Source organism: Pygocentrus nattereri, chromosome 7 (genome assembly GCF_015220715.1).
Source record: "Pygocentrus nattereri isolate fPygNat1 chromosome 7, fPygNat1.pri, whole genome shotgun sequence".
Classification (NCBI taxonomy): domain Eukaryota; kingdom Metazoa; phylum Chordata; class Actinopteri; order Characiformes; family Serrasalmidae; genus Pygocentrus; species Pygocentrus nattereri.
Window position 1 is genome coordinate 46,070,468 of NC_051217.1, and position 20,000 is coordinate 46,090,467.

Genomic DNA, 20,000 nt, shown 5'->3' on the forward strand with positions numbered 1-20,000 from the left:
CAGGCCAGGCTGCTGTGCAGGTCACGGATCAGCAGAGTCCTACAAAAGCTCCATCGAGTTTCCGGACGAGACGCTGCAGTTCATTAAGTCTCACCCGCTGATGGACTCCGCCGTACCGTCTATAGGAGACGAGCCGTGGTTCACCAAAACCAGAGTCAGGTCAGAACCCGAGATGCACTGACCCTGTATCAGCTCTCCAGACCAGCACTGTTAGATGTACTGATCTTACTGTAAATAGAGATGCAGCTTTCTCTCTAGCAGGTTAACTGCTGTAGCTGATGTTAGTTCGATCCAGAAACAGTCCATTTCAGACGTTTCGGAAGAACTGCACAGTTCCCGTTGTCTCAGAAAAGCTCAGAACATTGTAAAGGACACCTAGCATCCCGGTCATTACCTGTTTGAACTGTTGCCGTCAGGCAGACGGTACAGATCAATTAACACAAGGACAAAAAGACTCAAATATAGTTTTTATCCAGCTGCAATAAAAACCCTCAGGCTGAAAAAAGGACAGAAAGTACGCAGGTCTGTAGATGTCTGTGGTCTTTTTTAACCTAAATTATTTTAGAGACTCTTGAGTGATGCACTGACTGGAGAGCACTTGATAATGACAATAAAGCCCTAAACCTAAACCTTCATCCACTGTGGAGAAAAGACCTCGTGGAGAAGTGGACGAGTCCTCATCAACAGCCAGTGTTCTGGTTAGCTCACGCGTGGTTTCGAGGCGAGGCGTGCGGTTAGCCCCGCGCTGATTGGTGGGGTATAAGGGCGTTTTCACACTAGAGCTTTTTTCTGAGCGCAGAACCACGTGCTCTGCGAATTCGGTACATTTGGTCAAGTGCGAAGCAGAACAGAGAACCGATCTTTGGTCCTTCTGAAATCAGTGTTCTGGGTTTCACACACCAGTTTGAAAACCCCCTGAGCTTCTGAAACTTCAGACACCTAACATATCTCCTGTTCTCTGGTGTGCAGATACAGACTGACCGCTCTGGCGGTGGACAATGCTGCCGGTCCCTTTAACAATTACACAGTGGTTTTTATTGGCTCTGAGGGCGGTGTAGTTCTGAAGGTTCTGGCGAAGACCACGGCCCTGTCGCTCAACGAGAGCGTCCTGCTGGAGGAGATCGACGTCTTCAACCAGGCCAAGTACGACTTTTTTACCCAGACGAATTCTCATATCACACTGACTTGTACGTGAAAACGTCTGGACTATTTTTAGTGCTGTGTGTCCTTTAGTCCCATCATTCTGAGCCTGTTTGGTGTGTAAAAAGTATAAATTAACATTATTATATCTTTCATGCCTTAGCATAGCTACTGCCACGCTTCACCACCTGAGCCTCCGTAATATATCTGTAGGTTTATTCTCCTCACATTTTCTGCCACTGCACTGATTAGGACACAGAAGCAAAATGAGGAAATTTAGATTTTTTTCTATGTGCAGTGCAGCTGATTTGAGGCTGAGTGACAGAACAATCTGATAACATGTCATTAACGCTCTCTCTCTCTCTCTCTGTCTCTCTGTCTCTCTCTCTCTCTCTCTCTCTCTCTCTCTGTCTCTCTCTCTTTGTCTCTCTTTCTCCCTCTTCTCCTTCTCTCTCTCTCTTTTTCTCTGTCTCTCTATTTCTCTCTCTCTCTTTTTCTCTGTCTCTTTCTCTCTCTCTTTCTCTCTCATTCTCTTTTTCTCTTTCTCTTTTTCTCTCTCTGTCTCATTCTCTCTCTCTGTCTCTCTCTCTCTGTCTCTCTCCTTCTTTCTCTGTGCAGATGTTTGTCCACTAATGAGGACGATCGGCATATCCTGTCCTTCCACCTGGACAAAGACTCATACACTCTGTTCGTGGCATTTTCCAGCTGTGTGGTGCGGATTCCGCTGAGCCGCTGTGAGAGACACCGAACCTGCCACAAGTGAGTGCTCCACACAAACGCTCGAGGCATTCTGGGATGTTTTCGTGCATTCCCACCTCTCGTTTCATTTTAATGCAATGCATTATTTCAGCCTTGCATATAATTCTGAAAAGGCCGGCTTTCAGCTCTAATAGCTTTGGTTTAGCAGCTAACTAGCTTGCAGTGACCGCTGAAGGTTTGACCGCAGGCTGGCAGAGTAACTACACAGATGATATGAAGCGGGTTATGTTGATTTGAAGAAGTGCTGTTCTGCTGTGTGTTACAGGTCGTGTATTGCCTCCAGGGATCCGTACTGTGGCTGGATGCCTCATGGAGCCTGTGAGAGAATTCCAGCGGGAGTGCAGTAAGTTAGAGCACACAGATAGTCCTGCACTGTCCCACACGGTCCTGCGTTCTCCCAGATTGTCCCACACAGTCCTACACAGTCCTACACTCCCTGCACCGTCCCACACGGTCCTGCGTTCTCCCAGATTGTCCCGCACAGTCCTACACAGTCCTACACAGTCCTACACTCCCTGCACCGTCCCACATGGTCCTGCGTTCTCCCAGATTATCCTGCACAGTCCTACAGAGTCCTACACTCCCTGCACCGTCCCACATGGTCCTGCGTTCTCCCAGATTATCCTGCACAGTCCTACAGAGTCCTACACTCCTTGCACCGTCCCACACGGTCCTGCGTTCTCCCAGATTGTCCCGCACAGTCCTACAGAGTCCTACACTCCCTGCACCGTCCCACACGGTCCTGCGTTCTCCCAGATTGTCCTGCACAGTCCTACACAGTCCTACACTCCCTGCACCGTCCCACATGGTCCTGCGTTCTCCCAGATTATCCTGCACAGTCCTACAGAGTCCTACACTCCATGCACCGTCCCACACGGTCCTGCGTTCTCCCAGATTGTCCCGCACAGTCCTACAGAGTCCTACACTCCCTGCACCGTCCCACACGGTCCTGCGTTCTCCCAGATTGTCCCGCACAGTCCTACAGAGTCCTACACTCCCTGCACCGTCCCACACGGTCCTGCGTTCTCCCAGATTGTCCCGCACAGTCCTACACAGTCCTACACTCCCTGCACCGTCCCACACGGTCCTGCGTTCTCCCAGATTGTCCCGCACAGTCCTACACAGTCCTACACTCCCTGCACCGTCCCACACGGTCCTGCGTTCTCCCAGATTGTCCCGCACAGTCCTACACAGTCCTACACAGTCCTACACTCCCTGCACCGTCCCACATGGTCCTGCGTTCTCCCAGATTATCCTGCACAGTCCTACAGAGTCCTACACTCCTTGCACCGTCCCACACGGTCCTGCGTTCTCCCAGATTGTCCCGCACAGTCCTACAGAGTCCTACACTCCCTGCACCGTCCCACACGGTCCTGCGTTCTCCCAGATTGTCCTGCACAGTCCTACACAGTCCTACACTCCCTGCACCGTCCCACATGGTCCTGCGTTCTCCCAGATTATCCTGCACAGTCCTACAGAGTCCTACACTCCTTGCACCGTCCCACACGGTCCTGCGTTCTCCCAGATTGTCCTGCACAGTCCTACAGAGTCCTACACTCCCTGCACCGTCCCACACGGTCCTGCGTTCTCCCAGATTGTCCCGCACAGTCCTACACAGTCCTACACTCCCTGCACCGTCCCACACGGTCCTGCGTTCTCCCAGATTGTCCCGCACAGTCCTACACAGTCCTACACTCCCTGCACCGTCCCACATGGTCCTGCGTTCTCCCAGATTGTCCTGCACAGTCCTACAGAGTCCTACACTCCTTGCACCGTCCCACACGGTCCTGCGTTCTCCCAGATTGTCCCGCACAGTTCTACAGAGTCCTACACTCCCTGCACCGTCCCACATGGTCCTGCGTTCTCCCAGATTATCCTGCACAGTCCTACAGAGTCCTACACTCCCTGCACCGTCCCACACGGTCCTGCACTGTTCCATTCAGTCCCACACTGTTCCACACTGTCTGATTCAGTCCCACCCTGTGCCTTAGAGTCTCACACTGTTCCATACTGTCCCACACAGGTCTTGCAGTGCTACACGCAATCCCGCACTGTCCCTCACATTCCCACACTGTCCCAAACAGATACTGTCCCACACTGTTCCAGACATTCCCACACTCTCCCAAACAGTTCCCACTGCGCTCAGTGCTGTGTTACTGATGAATGTGTTTACTATTTCACAGCCTTATTCTTAATCAGCACACAGAGGTCAGTGTGCAGTGGACTCACTCTCTCTCTTTCCTCTTTTTTATCTCCTCTTTTCCCCTCTACATTTTTTCCTTCTCTCTTTCTCCCCCACTTCTTCTGTCCCCTCTATCATTCTCTGCTCTCTGCTTCCTTTCTCTTCCTCTCAATTTCCCGTTTTTCTTTTAATTTCTCCCCACATCCATCTCTCTCTCTCTCTCTCTTCCCCCCCCTCTCTCTCTATCCCCCCCATATCGCTCTCTCTCTATCCCCCCCATATCTCGCTCTCTCTCTATCCCCCCCATATCGCTCTCTCTCTATCCCCCCATATCGCTCTCTCGCGCGCTCTCTCTCTCTCTCTCTCTCTCTCTCTCTCTCTCTCTCTCTCTCTCTCTCTCTCTCTCTCTCTCTCTCCCCCTCCCCCTCTCAGGTCAGGTTTTGAGCAGGATGTTGAATTTGGAAACACGGCACGACTCGGAGACTGTCACGGTGAGATTTGTGTTTTCATCGTCATGCAGAAAGCTCACACGCTTCACACTACTAACACACACACACACGCGCACACACGCACACACACACACTTACTGTCACACGCTACTAATGCTAAACATTCGGCATCTCAGCCCAGCCGGCTCAAGAGAAGCAGAACTGGAGAATAACTGCATAAAATCTATTTTTGTGAACGTTAAAACGTCTTTCCTGGCTCTAGGGCCTTTATTTTTTCAGTTTAGAGTTTTTATTTTCCTTATTTTATGCTGATTTCTTGTTCCTTTAATTCCTTTAGAGTTATTGACTACTGCTTCAGCGCCAGATTTCAAATCATATGGCGACCCAACTTCTGGTTAGTTTCCTTTACTCCAATGATTTCTTTCCTTGAGTTCAGCATTCTCTCAGCATTCTCTCATTCACTTCATCCTCCACCACTGCCATTTAACCCTTTTACCACTCTGCTTCTTCGTCTTCATCTTCATCAGCATCTTCATCTGCATCTCCAGGGCTTCGGTTCTTCGGCCTGAACATCTGTCATCTGTATTGCTATTTCACCAGTCTTTCTTCGCTTTTCTGTTCCTCTTCTGTCTTTCATCTGCATGATCTGTAGCCATGGGGCCTCTCTTCCACACCTTCCCCAGTCCTCCTTTTTCCTGTTTTCTGACAGCTATTCAATCCTTCTCCCCCTTTCAGCCGGTATTGTGTCTCATAGATGTTTATTCTGCTGGAACATCAGGCTTTCAGGTTTTAAATCAGTTAAAAGCATTAGCTTAACATCTTAAGCAGCTTCTGCTGTGGCTTAAAAAGTGCAAACTGATGGAAACTTCAGTCGAAGCGATAGTTCTGCGAAAAAATGTAGAGTTTTCTCTAAATGTCAATCAGCCAAGATATGTTTGGTATGCAGACACTACAGGCTAATGTATCTGCAAAGCAGTATTGGCTACAAACAGCACTAGTGGACTGCCATTTGTCCGTACTTGTCCATTCGTAAAGATAACGGTCAGAAACCACAAAGGTTCATGCTTGTTAATGTTGGGGTGTAAGCTAAGCCCTCACAGCTCCAGTGCTACAACTAAACCAGCAGACTTCAGCCACCAAACGTGTCTTGGCTAAACGTTGACATTGGGGGGAAAAACGATGGAGATCTGATTTCTGATTTTTCGCCAAACTATCGCTTTAATTGAGCCAGTGTTGCGGCCCTAAGCTGGGATCCGCTATCCCGGCGAACGCTGTGCTGTCCCTGCCGCCTGCTCCGTTTGTGAATATTGTGTTTGTCGCCACAGACATGGAGTTACCAGCACCGTCAGTTACGCCGTCCGCCACCTCAGGCCCCGTAGAATCGCCCCAAACCATTCCCTCTCTGCCTCCCACGCTCTTTGGCTCACGGAAATTCGTTCTCCGAGATGACCCAGACACTTCCCAATCGTTCCCGGGGGTGCTGGAGGGTAAGGCCTTAAACGGGAGCAATGCTGCACAGCTGCACGGAAATCTGGGTAATATGCTGCCTGTCAAAAGTTTGTTGATACCCAGCTTTTCAAAATGTTTTCTCACCAAAAATGAGCATGTTTGGTGTCAGTGTGTAAAAGCGTAACGTATTAAAGACGGAGCCGGTCTATTGAGACGGCATGCTACACATACATGATTGTGACAGTAGTTAAAAAACAATCTGTACGTTCATAGAACTTCATCTCGCACCTACACCTGCTGTAAAGACCTGTCAAGAAACACTTACTGTAAGAATAAACTGTGGTTTTCATTACTGTCACAATTATTTTACCATAGATAGTTTTTTTTTTTTCATCATAAACTATAAATGTGGTAGTTTTTAATATGTTAAGCGATTACTGACACAAAAACATGTTAATATATTAAAACAACATCTTTCTGGAAAGCTAGGTGCCCCCAAACATTGGCCTGGCAGTGCTCAGATCCCGTCAGCTCACACAGCAGTTTGTTTCTTCTTTTAGTTCTTTCAGTTCTTTCAGTTTTGTTGTTTATTCTTCATCAAACGACTTTGGTTTACATGGTGCTTTATTTACCATTCATCTCTGCAAGACATTGCTTTAGTATTTGCATATACGAACCTTCTCTTTAAGATCTGTGTTCCTCTCTGTTTTTGTTTTTGTTTTGTTTTTTTTCTCTACTTCTTTCCTATCTAGTTTTCTTTGGTTTCTTTTGCTTCTCTGGTTTTAAGAAGTCCTCCCGAAGGCCTTGCCACTGACCACCACTGTTGTAGCGTTTCACTTCAACGCACGATTAACACTCTCGAATGCCTCCAGTTACTAACAGACCTTGAACGAACCTTCCTTCTGAAAACGATCTCGGTTATCTGGGGTAGAAGGGAAAACTTTCCACTCAGTCCAACAAAACACTAACCTCCTCTAGGCATGCCATAAAAACTCTTTAAACATTAAAACTTTTTAGCGGCGGACTAGACAGCATCTTCACTAATATAATCTTGGGTAGCTTTTAGCCACAAGCTGATCCATTTCTCTGTTTTCCTGTGTATGTATAATGAGTCTTCTTCATATGATTCAATAACCTAGAAATTCTTCAGTAGCCTTGTGAAATGCTCAGATTACCGGGCGAATCTTGTCAAATGTGAAATTTCACTTAATGACAAAATACCTACGGGGGAAAGGGGGAGCAGACTCTACCTTTCTGCTGGAACCCCAGTGGGAAGCGTAGGGCAGAGCAGAGTGTTTGTGCTTACAAGGATTAACATGTCATTGGGCTGTATATGTGTTTCAGGTGTGTGGGAAATCCAGTCGGGTGATTCCAACCAGATGGTACACATGAACATCCTCATCACATGCGTTTTTGGCGCCTTCCTCCTGGGGGCGCTAATCGCCGGGATGATCGTCTACTGCTACCGCGATGCCTTCCTGCGCAAACCACGCAAGATCCACAAGGATCAAGAGTCGGCGCAGTCTTGCACGGATTCCACAGGAAGCTTCGCCAAGCTCAACGGCCTCTTTGAAAGCCCAGTGAAGGAGTACCCGCATCCGATGGACACGCCGAAGCTCTATTCCAGCCTGCTCAGTGGGGGGAAAGAGGTGCCACCATCACCAGACACTAAGACCATGATCCTCAGTGGGCAGAATCCAGACTTGACTGCTCTGCCTACTCCTGAATCTACACCAGTGCTTCAGCAGAAGACCATGCAGCCTGTCAAAAACCAGTGGGATAGGGCACAGGGGAAGCTTGGGCGTAAGGAAGGTCCACCCAAGAGTCCCCAGTACCTTCAATCCAACTCTCCTACACACCCAACTATCGGGAACCATCAGATCCCAAGTGCTGTAGTGCTTCCCAACGCCACACACGAGCATCGGGCATCTAGTCCCGAAGGTTCCCGGCCAGAGAAAAAGGTCCAAAGCAGCGAACATCATGGCTCCAAATCAGGCCGCAAGGAACACAGACGTTCAGTGGATGCCAGGAACACGCTAAACGACCTTCTGAAGCACCTCAATGAGAATAATAGCGGCCCTAACCCCAACAAGGGCATCATGGTCGATGTACCACGTCCTCGGCAACACCTGATGCTGGAACCCTTGGGCAATGTAGCGGAAATCCCGCCCAAGGTACCAAGCAGGGAAGCATCGCTCTACTCTCCGTCCTCTTCACTGCCCAGAAACAGCCCGACCAAGCGGGTGGATGTGCCCTCCACACCCACTTCGCCCACTGGGCACCCAGGTGGTACGCTGGAGAGGCAAAGGTACCATCGAGGATCATCTCAGCGCCATTCAATCTCCTCTCCACCCAAAGGGTTACACTCACCCAATGGGGTGATGATGACCCGACAGCCTAGTTTCAGCAGGGGTGGGTACGTGCCGCCCACGCCACCCTCTAGACTGGACTCCCATGGGGTGCCAATGGCCATGACACCTTCAGTGTCCCGGCAGAGCAGCTACAGTGGGCACGGCTCTCTGCCTCGGACCAGCGTGAAACGGACAGCTTCGTTAAAACCTGACGTGCCGCCCAAACCTAATGGCTTTGTGCCGCAGACTGCTCAGATGAGGGTTGTGAACAAGTACAGCTACTGATTTGGCTCCTTTTTTACGGGCCAGTGAATAAAGTGAACAGGACACTGGATGTCAACATCGTGACGTAAATGAGCTGTAGAGGGTCTGGACACGATGTTCAGCCGAACGCCTTTGCAAAGGGCCAGTTATTTCGTAAACAGGACACTGGAAGTAAATAAAAATGCTCATCGGCCTGCGGAGGGTCCAAACCTGGACGTCCTCTTGCTGGAGAAAGCATGGCAGAGTCGCAGAATTCCTTCAGCAAGGTCTTGCAAACTTTATTTCATGCCATGTTAAAATCTGATTGACAGGTGATGATGGCCTCTGACCTTCAAGGCGGCAGGATCGTCTGAGGTCTCGGGTGCAGCGGCAGAGAAATCTACGCCGTGGGAATACTTGAAGAAAGCCTCTTGTTCCTCCGTTCAACCCTGCAGCGATGCAAACCCAGCAGAAACGAGGACGGTGGACGGAGGAACGTGTGCATTCTTTTAAACTTGCTGTTTAAAAGAAGACAAAACTGCGGAGCATGTCTGTGTGAGAGAACATGTTTTATGCTTTTAGCAGCATCCAAGGGAGGGACAGAGACTCTTTATTTTCAGAGGAGTAGCCTCTAGGGTTAACCAGTCTGCATTCAGTGCTCACACAAAAGGATGCACTTACAGCTGGCTTGTCTCCAGCTGCAGTCATTACTGTCATAAAACTAAAAAACCCATTTCAGGGTACGTTAACATCACACTTGCGTGTGTGGTGCCGTAGAGGCAGATATTAATCAAGCATTTCTGTGTGCAGAGGAAATGTCCAGGGTGCCTACTTGGACAACGTTTTTTTTGTTTGGTTTTTTAACTCACTGAGGACTTACTTTTTGCTGCTATTGGGTTAGATGAAAAGTTGTTGTGCATTTTTGGTGCCTGTGCATTGATCGGCTCAGCCTGAGCCCTGCGCTTGCAGGTTTGCGTTCGATCTCGCTGGTCTGGTACGGCATTTTGTCTCTTCCCCATTGGGCCTATGGAGACACAGCGAAGCCTGTAGACTCATACAGCACTTCATAAACCGTGAATTATACCCTCACAAACCGGATTCCTGGTTTTCCCCCAAATACCAAGTGCTGGAGCCGTGCTTCTCTGAATTAGACTATTGAAAACTTTACGGCCTAAAGGCAGCCTTTATGACCAAAAGAATTCCCCCTAGGAGTCAAATAAGGTAACCTCATCCTGCTCTATCTTGTGCTGTCTTAAACGTATGTTTTACCCCCTTACGGAATTTGGTCCAGTGTAGAAACATTTCATCTTATTGTATTAGCCATTATATTAACTTACATTAAACCACACATGGTGCATTCAGCAGGCAAGGCGCAATGTGTCCACGTCGCTCAGTACAGGCCAAATTCACTGTCTGGGTCCACACAGTATCCGGAAAGCTCCTGGAAAACCACGCCTCAGCCATTAAATTGATTATCCCAATGAATCGTCGTAACATCTACCAATGTGTCCTACAGAGTCATGCCGGTAATGACGTTATTGTAAATATATAAATATATGGATATGGATATTTCAGAGGCAAGTGTACCGGGGTTTGTGTATTCTGTGCCTTATTAAACGACTCAACGTTTTTGATTTGGTTCAGGCATCGTGTCGCAACCGTGCATTTTGACCACAGAATGGGAGGAGAGGTAAAGTGACGTGAGAACAATGAAACTTTATGCATTTGCCATCTACTACAAAGGTCTTTTCCTTGCTCTGCTTCCTCTTTCTGGTCGTCGAGGGGTATCATTAGAGCCGGTTGGAGAACGTACTCAGGCACTGGAATGTAGACACACAAAGCTACGCCTGCTCTGTCCGCAACACGGAAAGAGCAGGTTCAAACGTAACGAGGGAAACGAGACCCGCTTTTTTCTTTAAATACTTTTGACTGAAAGAAAACCCAACGTCTTGTCCGTTCTCCAGCCAGCTGTGCAGATCCGACGCTGTGGTTTCGTTTACACGCGATGATTGTACTTTAGTAACTGCCCGTGCGCTGAGCTGCTGGACGCCTGACCTAACTGCTCCACTGCCTTGTATATTGCAATACGAACTTGTTTTTTCTGTTGCAATTTGAAACGAAGCCTTCACATTTCAGCCAACTGTTCCATGTGCAAACGTAATCCCGACTGCCCTACCTACATCGTGTTTTTTTTTTTTTGTTTTTTATTATTGTGCAAAACTGGGACTCTCTTGTTTTTCCAGAGTATTTTAACGTGTAGATATGTTGCAAAAACTGTACTGTGAACATGTAAATAATACCATCATTGTTAAGGATATTTTTGTTGTTTTTTTTTTAACACAGCATGTATAGTTGAAATAAAATATTACTGCACATGTCAGTTCGCGTACTTTTATTATTATTATTATTATTATTATTATTTATTCGCTCGCAAACAAAAGATTTTACGCGTGTTTTGTGAATTTGAGGAGGATGAACCCTCTATACTAACCCTCCACATTAAATCACATCAGATCTTTGGTATTTGTCAACACTCACTCCATTCCCCTTTACCAGCTAGATTATAGTTATAGTAATAAAGGTTTTTGATTTATGAGCCATTAAAAATGAGAAGAACCCATAGCTACATCACCTACAGCTCAACTGCATTCGGCTTGGGGGCAGTCGTGTGCTGGAGGTTAGGGATCCAGCCTCGTGACCGGAAGGTCGCTGGTTCGATCCCCAGAGCCGACAGCACATGACTGAGGTGTCCTTGAGCAAGACACCTAACCCCCAACTGCTCCCCGGGCACTGCGGATTGGGCTGCCCACCGCTCCGGGCAAGTGTGCTCAGTGTGTGTGTGTGCTCACTAGTGTGTGTGTGTGGTGTTTCACTGCCCAGATGGGTTAAATGCGGAGGTGAAATTTCCCCGTTGTGGGACTAATAAGGGTCACTTAACTAACTTAACTTGCACCTCATGAAACTTCCTTAAATACACCTTGAAGTACAAACATTCCAAGCATCAACAGTTCAAACGTCAAGATTCATTGAAGTCCACAGGTAAATTAAGGCCACGCTCAGTTTTTAAAGCCTCTGTACCTTAAAAATGAATAAAGATGAAGCCTAAAATTTTGCGCACCATATATATATATATATAAATGACCATGAATCACATTTACAGTTTAAAAACTTTATTGCCCCCTCTGGCACAAAGGGAAATCAGTACAGCTGCAAAATGCCTGCAGTTTGAAATATCAATATTTATCAGTTTTGTTCCAATCCCAGTTTTTTTTCCAATATTGCTTATTGTCCTGACCTTGGTTTTCCCTATATGTTAAATTCAGTAAATAAACAGTGGCCGTGCATTCAAATGATCATAGGTTTGTTCTCTTCAGAGAAAATCAACAAACACGTAGGGTGCACAAACTTTTGCACTCAACTTGTACTTCTAAAAGTACATTGAGCGCATTGAGAAGGTACTGAGAAGCAAAACTGTTTCATCATGAGAACGTTCGGTCCTCACAAAGTGATAAAAACACTAGCACAGCAGCATTCACACATACTAGAGCGTGTGTGTGAGCTGGTGGAGCAGATGCTGGACGCTTGGCTTCCAATACGCACGTCTTTAGGTTGCACTAAAACGCAGTCTTCGGTCAGTCCAGTGGAGAAGTGTGGTGCAACAGGCTGGGCGGAGGCCGAGGGTCAGTCGGTGTAACTCGCACGGCGGAAGAGTTCCGTGCACTGTTTAAACAGCAGCTCTTCAGAAGATACAGTCACACCAACTTCAAACACTTTACAGAGGAACAACCAGGACGCTGAGGTTTACCCCCCACACAAACACACACAGCTGGGGGGCTGAATGCGGACCTTATTTTTAGAGCACTCTTGTTTTGGCGTCGCAGCCCAACAGAGAATAAACCTCTCCAGATATCGGTGGGAAATTTTCCAGAGTGTTTTGTAAGCCAAGCGGCCAACATCTGCTCCACCAGCTCTCACACACCAGTCCCTCTCACGCACACACACGCTCTAGTGTGTGTGTGAATGCCGCTGTGCTAGTGCCTTTATCACTTTGTGAGGACCGAGTGTTCTCATGATGAAAGAACAGCATAACAGCTCTGTACAATTTTGCTGATCCTCACAAGAAAGCGAGGAGAAGTGCCCATAGATTGCTGCTTGGTTAGTGAGGATAAATGTAAGGTCATGCAGGTCATAAAGTCATTACCTATAGTAATACAGAAGTCAATGAAAGTCCTCACAAATATAGCCATACCAACCTGTGTGTGTGTGTGTGTTTCTCGTGGAGAGCAGCCAAATGTCCCCACAACCGCAAAACGTTCATGTTTTGATCAGACTCTGAGATCTGGTCCCCACAAAGAGATAAATACACAAACATAGAGCTGGTTGCTGATAAGATCAGTTGTGTAAGACTGATTATACACAGACCGAAGCACTAGCAGGCCGAGGGCAGTAATACAGCACACTGTGGGGCTCCGCAGCTAAACACGTTTACATTCAAACAGTTCACAGAGGCATAAAAGTTATAGCTGCAACATTTTCACGCACAATAATGCAACCAAGTTTCTGCATGACTAAAGCTAATGCAGTGGACCAACCACAGTCTAGAGCAGGAATCGGCAACATGCGGTTCTTTTACCGCCCCCTTGTGGCGCCACAGTAGAATAAGATTTTTAAGTAAAACCAGAAAAACCTTGCCTTACACTAAAATAAAGATTTGCAGTATTTTAACAGTAAATGGTCTTAAACGCTGGAGTTAATGTAGAACTGCTAATTCACCCTTTAGCCCTGAAGGTCGGTGCACAGACCTCTGCTCACCATAGCAATGCAGACAACAATCTGGCCAAGCTGGTAGCTAATGACACGGCAAAGATGAGAAAGAGTTAGGACAAACCTCAAGAATTTAGAGTTGAATGGACAGAGTCGTGGCATTTATATTCACCCCAGTTGGTTTCCTGATACATTTAATCTGCAACGAGAACCTGCGAACCACCAACAAGTCAAACTGAGAGGAGTTTTACAAGAAACCTCTATTTTGCAGAGAAGTATCCTGCTGGAGATGCGAATAAAGCAGTTACAGCAATATCCAAAGTTGCATGCAACGCATTTGAATTCCTCCAGATTATCAGCTCATGTTTTTTAGATATATCATTCTAACTATATAAAGGGTAATCTACATATTCACAGCTTGTTGCGGCTGCAAATGTGTTGCAGGACACTTTACATTATGTCATTTAAGTGCGGTCTAGTTTCATGTAGGTTTCAAAGAGGTTGCGTGAGCGTTTTAATGTGTAAAGCCAGTCTAGGAACCTTGAATCAGTTTTGATTGGCTGTTAAATGAAACTTTGCTCAGTGAAGTTGAGATGGTTGTTGCTGTTGATGTTGCTGTACGTGAGTTGATGATTTGCTCTTTACACAATACCCTTTATGAAAGTGAACATTGTGGAATTTTAGTACTTTGGGCTAAAATGGGGGCATTTTGGGAGTCGGATGTTCAGTTGAAGAGTAATTACACTGTTCAGTGACAGAAAAGTTGAGTCGCAGAATGCTTTTGATTCTTCAACTCAAGTCTAGGTTCATGTAGGTTTCAAGCAAGTTGCATGAAAAGTCTGCTGTGTAAAGCCAGCCTAGCAACCTCCATCAGTTATAGTTTACCATTTCAACCACTAATAAACCATCTTCTGTTTTATTTTCTTGTTCACCAATCAGGCAAAGGCATGTCCTGCAACGAGATTGCATTAATGTCTTATAGGCATTTTGATTGGCAGTTTCATGAAACTTCATGCTCCTGATGCTGCAGTTGAGTTTCTGAGACAGTGAGTGGAGCTGTAGGATGCTTTACATCATGCAACTTCAGAGCAGTCTAGTTTCATATAGGTTTCAAGCAGCTAAAGTTGCAGCTAACGTTCACACTCTTTACGAACACTCTTTCCGACATAAACACAGGCGTGTGTTAGAAGCAGAATGTTGAGGTAGAGAGTAATTACGCTGTTCAGTGACAGAAAAGCAGAGTTTCATTAACAACTCAAGCGCAACTCGGTTCCAGGGAGGTTTCAAACAAGTTGCTTGAATGTTTTGCTGTGTAAAGCCAGCTTTGCAAGCATGAGTCAGTTGCAGTTTTCCATTTCAACCGTCAATAAACCATCTTCCGTTTCATTTTCTCGTCCACTGATCAGGCAAAATCTGCAAGCGTGTCCTCCGACACGATCGCACGAGTGTTGATCGGCCGTTTCATGAAACTTTCCCAGAGAAGCTGCTACATATTCCGGCTGGGTTTCCAAGATAATTGGATGAGCTGCAAGACGTTTTACGACAGTCTGGTTTAAAGGAGGTTTCGTATCGAAGTTGCGTGAAAGTTTACACCCTTTCGGAAAGGGAATGTTGCAGGATTTTAGGCTAAAACGGGAGTTGGAGGAGCAAAATGTTGAGGTAGAGAGTAATTTCACTGTTCAGTGACGGAGAAGCGTCCCGACACTCGTACGGACTCTGCTCAGGCTCACAGGCCGTGATTCATGCCGCTGTCAGCGTAGCTGCAGACAGAACACAGAGTAATGGAGTTTAAATACACACACACACACACACACACACACACACACACAGACAGAGTTCCTCAGTGTGTGGTGCCCAGGCGTTTCTCTCACACACAGTGTTATTAGTGTGAAGGCAGGCCGTGTTTTGCTGGTTTGTTTGGTCTTTGTCAGCACATGTGTGCTGTGTTTTGAATATGCCGATGCACCCCGCCCCCATCCCGCATCCGCAGTTCATGTTCCTGGTCATATTAATCATAATTCAACATATTTGGAGGATTAAGAAATTCCTGTTTTCCCGTAATCTTCCCTCTAAATGTAATGACTTTAGCTCCGCCTCTATAACTCTTATATAAATCTGATACAGTTTAAGCTGCGCTGCTAGTCTACGTCACACTTCATAGACCACTCTCCTCTCCTCTCCTCTCCTCTCCTCTTTCCTCGTATCTCTTCTCCTTTAATCTCTTCTGCTCTCCATCTTCTACCTTTTTCCTGTTTCTTCTCTCTTCCTTTCTCTTCTTTTCTCTGCTCTCTCCTTCCTTCTTTTCTCTCCCTATCTGCTCTGTCCTCTTCTCCTTTCTTCTCTCTCGTCCTGTTTTCTCCTCTATTCTTTTTTCTCTTCTCCTTAAGGCTCCTTTCCTTCTCTTCTCTTCCTTTCGCTTCTCTTCTCTTCCCTTCTCTTCGCTAGTCTTCTCTTCTCTTTTCTTCTTTTCTCTTTTCTTCTCTTCGCTTGTCTTCTCTTCTATTTTCTTTTCTTCTCTTCTCTTCCCTTCTCTTCGCTAGTCTTCTCTTCTCTTTTCTTCTTTTCTCTTTTCTTCTCTTCGCTTGTCTTCTCTTCTATTTTCTTTTCTTCTTTTCTCTTTTCTTCTCTTCGCTTGTCTTCTCTTCTATTTTCTTTTCTTCTCTTTTCTTCTCATCTCTTCTCTAGTTTTCTTTTCTTCTCTTCTCTTTTCTTCTCATCTCTTCTCTAGTTATTTTCTTTTCTTCTCATCTCTTCTCTTTAGTTCTTCTCTTCTCTTGTTTTCTCCTCTTTTCCTTTCTTTTCTTCTCTTCTTTTCTATTCTTCTCATTTCTACTTTTCTTCTCTTCTCTTTTAATCTCTTTCCTTCTCTTCTCTTCTTTTCTTATTTTTTCTTCTCTTCTTTTCTCTTCTTCTCTTCTTTTCTTCTCTTCTCTCTTTAGCTCCTGTCTTGTGCTCTGTGCAGCCTCATGTTTATGAAGGTGAGTTTAAAAGTGCAGGTTCAGGCTTGAGCAGGTAAAAATGCTTCGTCAGTTCTCAGGAATATGTGTGTGTGTGTGTGTGTGTGTGTGTGTGTGTGTGTGTGTGTGTGTGTGTGTGGCAGGTTCCAGCAGGCCTCCAGGTACATCTCACCCTGACACAGCCTCACCTACAATCAGTGTGTTTTTATTGGGAAACCCCCGTTACAATGCCAGACCACTTCAGAGGAACTCACACTGAATCACTGTCTCCACACGTTCTGCTGCCTCCAGAGATGTTCAACACACAGGGTGTTCAAGTCTCGAATGTTTTAGTCTAAGTCTTGAGTCTCTTAAGTTTTAGTCTGAATCTTGAGTCTCTGGTGTGCAAGTCCAAGTTTCCAAGTCTCAGCTGTCCGAGATGCGAGTCAAGACTGAGCTGAGTCTTTGAGTATCTGGGGTGCGAGTCAAAGTCTCTAAAAAAGTGAATCCAAGTCAAGTCATGATTCTCAGAGATGCAAGTCTGAGTCAAGTCTCTGAGGTGCAAGCTTGGTGTTTCTGGGGTGTGAGTCCAAGTCAAGTCTCGAGTCTCTGAGGTCAGCAGGTGAGGTTTAGGCTTCAATTTCAAACCTGTGTGCACTTCTACTCCAGGTAGGAAAGACCAGGTGGGCATTACACCACGTTTTTCTCCCTGTTGCTAAGCAACGGCATTACCGTCACTGTCAATCTCAGCGAGCTCTCAGGTCGACAATGTCATATGTGACATCAAGGGACGTTGTACATGAAAGAATAAATATCTCATGAATGTTGAACACTAGATAGTTACTTTTCCTGGAAGGACAGAAATGTTCCAACTTCAAGTCAGAAACACAGCCTCTGATTGGTCGACAAGTCAGAAACACAGCTTATGATTGGTCGACAAGTCAGAAACACAGCCTCTGATTGGTCGACAAGTCAGAAACACAGCCTCTGATTGGTCGACAAGTCAGAAACACAGCTTCTGATTGGTCGACAAGTCAGAAACACAGCTTCTGATTGGTCGACAAGTCAGAAACACAGCCTCTGATTGGTCGACAAGTCAGAAACACAGCTTCTGATTGGTCAATAGACTCAGCCCAAGGCATCAATTACTTTTCAACACAGAGAAATGGATAAATAATCACAGAAGACATTATTTTAAGTTTCCAAAAAGGCAGTGCAGCTCAAAGCTGGATTACAAAGCGTCCCATCTGGGAAGTGTCTAGCTTGGAGCGTTCCTGAGATTTATTGTTTTATATCTGACGTCTGTTGACACATCACTGACCTGTGAGACGTAAGTAGCAAGTGCGGTGCTGCTAGTGAAACAAGCTGAACTAATTAAAAAGCTACTTGTTTGTTGAGGTCATGCTCATTTTCAGTCGTCACTGAAGACCTCGGACTGATTGGTCAGCAGCGATACGCGCTCACGATGAAGACCCCTTTCGCGTTTAATCCCTTAAAATCTCTGTAGCTGTAGCTGTATTACATCCTAAGGCTTACTATTCAGTGACAATAGCTAATTTTGGCTTATAGAAGTGCGTAATATAATGCTGGGCCTGCTGGTGGGCCCTGGACATTTATGGGGTTAAACTTGAGTCGTCCAGATTGCTCTGCTTAAAAGCAGCCATGCCAAATGCACCTCTCAAAAGAACCGCAACAGAACAAAGGCAGCTCAGTCTGAAAAGCGCGTATCCTCCGCAACACCTGTGCCGAAGGTTGTTTACTGTAGGTGAGCGCCTCAAAGAAATGATCACGACTGCCAGATCAGATCAGACTAATTACAGAGTGAGTGAGGGAGGGAATGAGTGAGTGAGTGAGGGAGAGAGAGAGGCAGGGAGTGAGAGAGTGAGAGTCACATCTGCAGCCCAATAAAACCCAATGACAGTGTTGGAGTGGGGCAGTGAGTGAGTGTCTAGACGTACAGATTCTTTTGAAACATTACTAAGCAAAGACTTCAGTGTTTTTTATCTCACTGCATTGTAAGGACGTTTGGAAATACAGATACGCACACACCCACACCCACACACACACCCACACACACACACACACACACACACACACCCACACATACACACACACACACACACACACACACACACACACACACACACACACCCAGTCAGTAAGACAGTTAAAAGGCCTGACTGGTTCAGCATGATTTCACTTTATATAGTTAGCCCAGTAACAGTTGTGGTTGAAAGAAGTAACAGTTGCTTGATTGAGTTACAGAAATAAAACCCCAATTTCAAAAAAGTTGGGACGCTGTGTAAAATGTAAATAAATGTAAATGAAAACAGACTTTAATGATTTGCAAATCTCATAGACCCATATTTTATTCCCAAAAGAACATAGAGCACATATCAGATGTTGAAAGTGAGACATTTTACCATTTCATGAAAAACATTAACTCATTTAGAATTTGATGGCAGCAACGCATCTCAAAAAAGTCGGGACAGAGCTAACAAACAGCTGGAAAAGTAAGTGGTGGAGCTGGAGGAGCAACTTGCATCTAGCTCACATGGCTGGGTATAAAAAGGGCATTTTAGAGAGGCAGAGTCTCTCAGAAGCAAAGATGGGCAGAGGTTCACCAACCTGCAGCTAAAAATTGTGGAACAATTTCAGAAAAGTGTTCCTCAAAGTAAAATTGTGAATAGTTTGTATATCCCACCATCTATAGTACATAATATCATCAAAAGCTTCAGAGAATCTGGAGAAATCTCTGAACACGAGGGACAAGGCCGACGGTCTGAGTCTGTACTGGAAATCACTGCATGGGTTCAGAAAACTTCAAGAAATCACTGTCTGTTAACACAGTTCGCCATGAAATCCACAAACACAAGTTAAAGCTGTATCACTTAAAGAAGAAGCCATACATCAACACGATCCAGAAACGCTGCCACCTTCTCTGGGCCACAGCTCATTTAAAATGGACAACTGTTTTCTGGTCAGATGAAAATTTGAAATTCTTTTTGGCGACCACAGATGCCGTGTCCTCAGACTCAAGAGGAGAGGCACCGTCCAGCTTGTTATCAGTGCACAGCTCAAACGGCTGCATCTCTGATGGTCTGGGGCTGCATTAGTGCCTATGGCATGAAAACACATCTGGAAAGGCTCGACCAATGCTGGACAGTATATAGAGGCTTTAGAATAACAGCTGTTTTAGCACAACAGCATGGTTTCACAGAAGAAGAGTCCAGGCAGAATATAACTGCTGCTCTATTTAAGGCGGAATGGGAAACTTGATAGGAAGCTAGATACCGTGACATCGGCACTACTAGAGATTGTTCATGCTTGTTATGAAGAAAAGGACCATAATACACCAAAATGACATTAAAATAAGAAACTATTTTTGTCATTTTTAACAGAGAAAATGTATAAATCTTGCCAGTCTTTCTTTTTTCTTATAACACTCTGTTTGGAGTCTCAGTCTAGATGGTCATGTAGGCCCAACACTTTGCCCCACTTCTCTGTCTCAACAAGAATCAGGACACCCTATGCCTAGACTTGAGGAGTAGGGCTGAGTGGTAGGGGAGAAGGGTGAAATGGGAATGGCCCATAGATTGAGAAGAGGTGGAACAGTAGGTGGTACACGGTCTCATTCAGTGTGTGGAAAATGGGTCGCGAAGCAGATGTTAATGATTGGCAAAAAGGAGTGACTGAATTTGGGCGGCCAAAGGCCACAGTGTGAAGG

General features: G+C 45.9%; 1 protein-coding gene across 6 annotated transcripts in view; it reads left to right on the forward strand.

Annotated features, from left to right (window-relative positions):
- sema6dl (sema domain, transmembrane domain (TM), and cytoplasmic domain, (semaphorin) 6D, like) overlaps positions 1 to 10,953 on the forward strand; it is a 200,062-nt gene extending 189,109 nt beyond the window's left edge. For 3 of the 6 annotated variants that reach the window (XM_037540236.1, XM_017684275.2, XM_017684276.2), the window contains 8 exons: positions 4 to 159; positions 970 to 1,143; positions 1,759 to 1,899; positions 2,165 to 2,242; positions 4,514 to 4,572; positions 4,868 to 4,924; positions 5,856 to 6,017; positions 7,324 to 10,953. In XM_037540236.1, the coding sequence (XP_037396133.1) occupies positions 4 to 159; positions 970 to 1,143; positions 1,759 to 1,899; positions 2,165 to 2,242; positions 4,514 to 4,572; positions 4,868 to 4,924; positions 5,856 to 6,017; positions 7,324 to 8,615 (2,119 nt within the window). In that variant the 3' untranslated portion in view covers positions 8,616 to 10,953. The remainder of the gene's footprint in view (positions 1 to 3; positions 160 to 969; positions 1,144 to 1,758; positions 1,900 to 2,164; positions 2,243 to 4,513; positions 4,573 to 4,867; positions 4,925 to 5,855; positions 6,018 to 7,323) is intronic. The other 3 variants (XM_017684282.2, XM_017684281.2, XM_017684283.2) reach the window with 3 other exon arrangements.
- Positions 10,954 to 20,000: the final 9,047 nt, after the last annotated feature.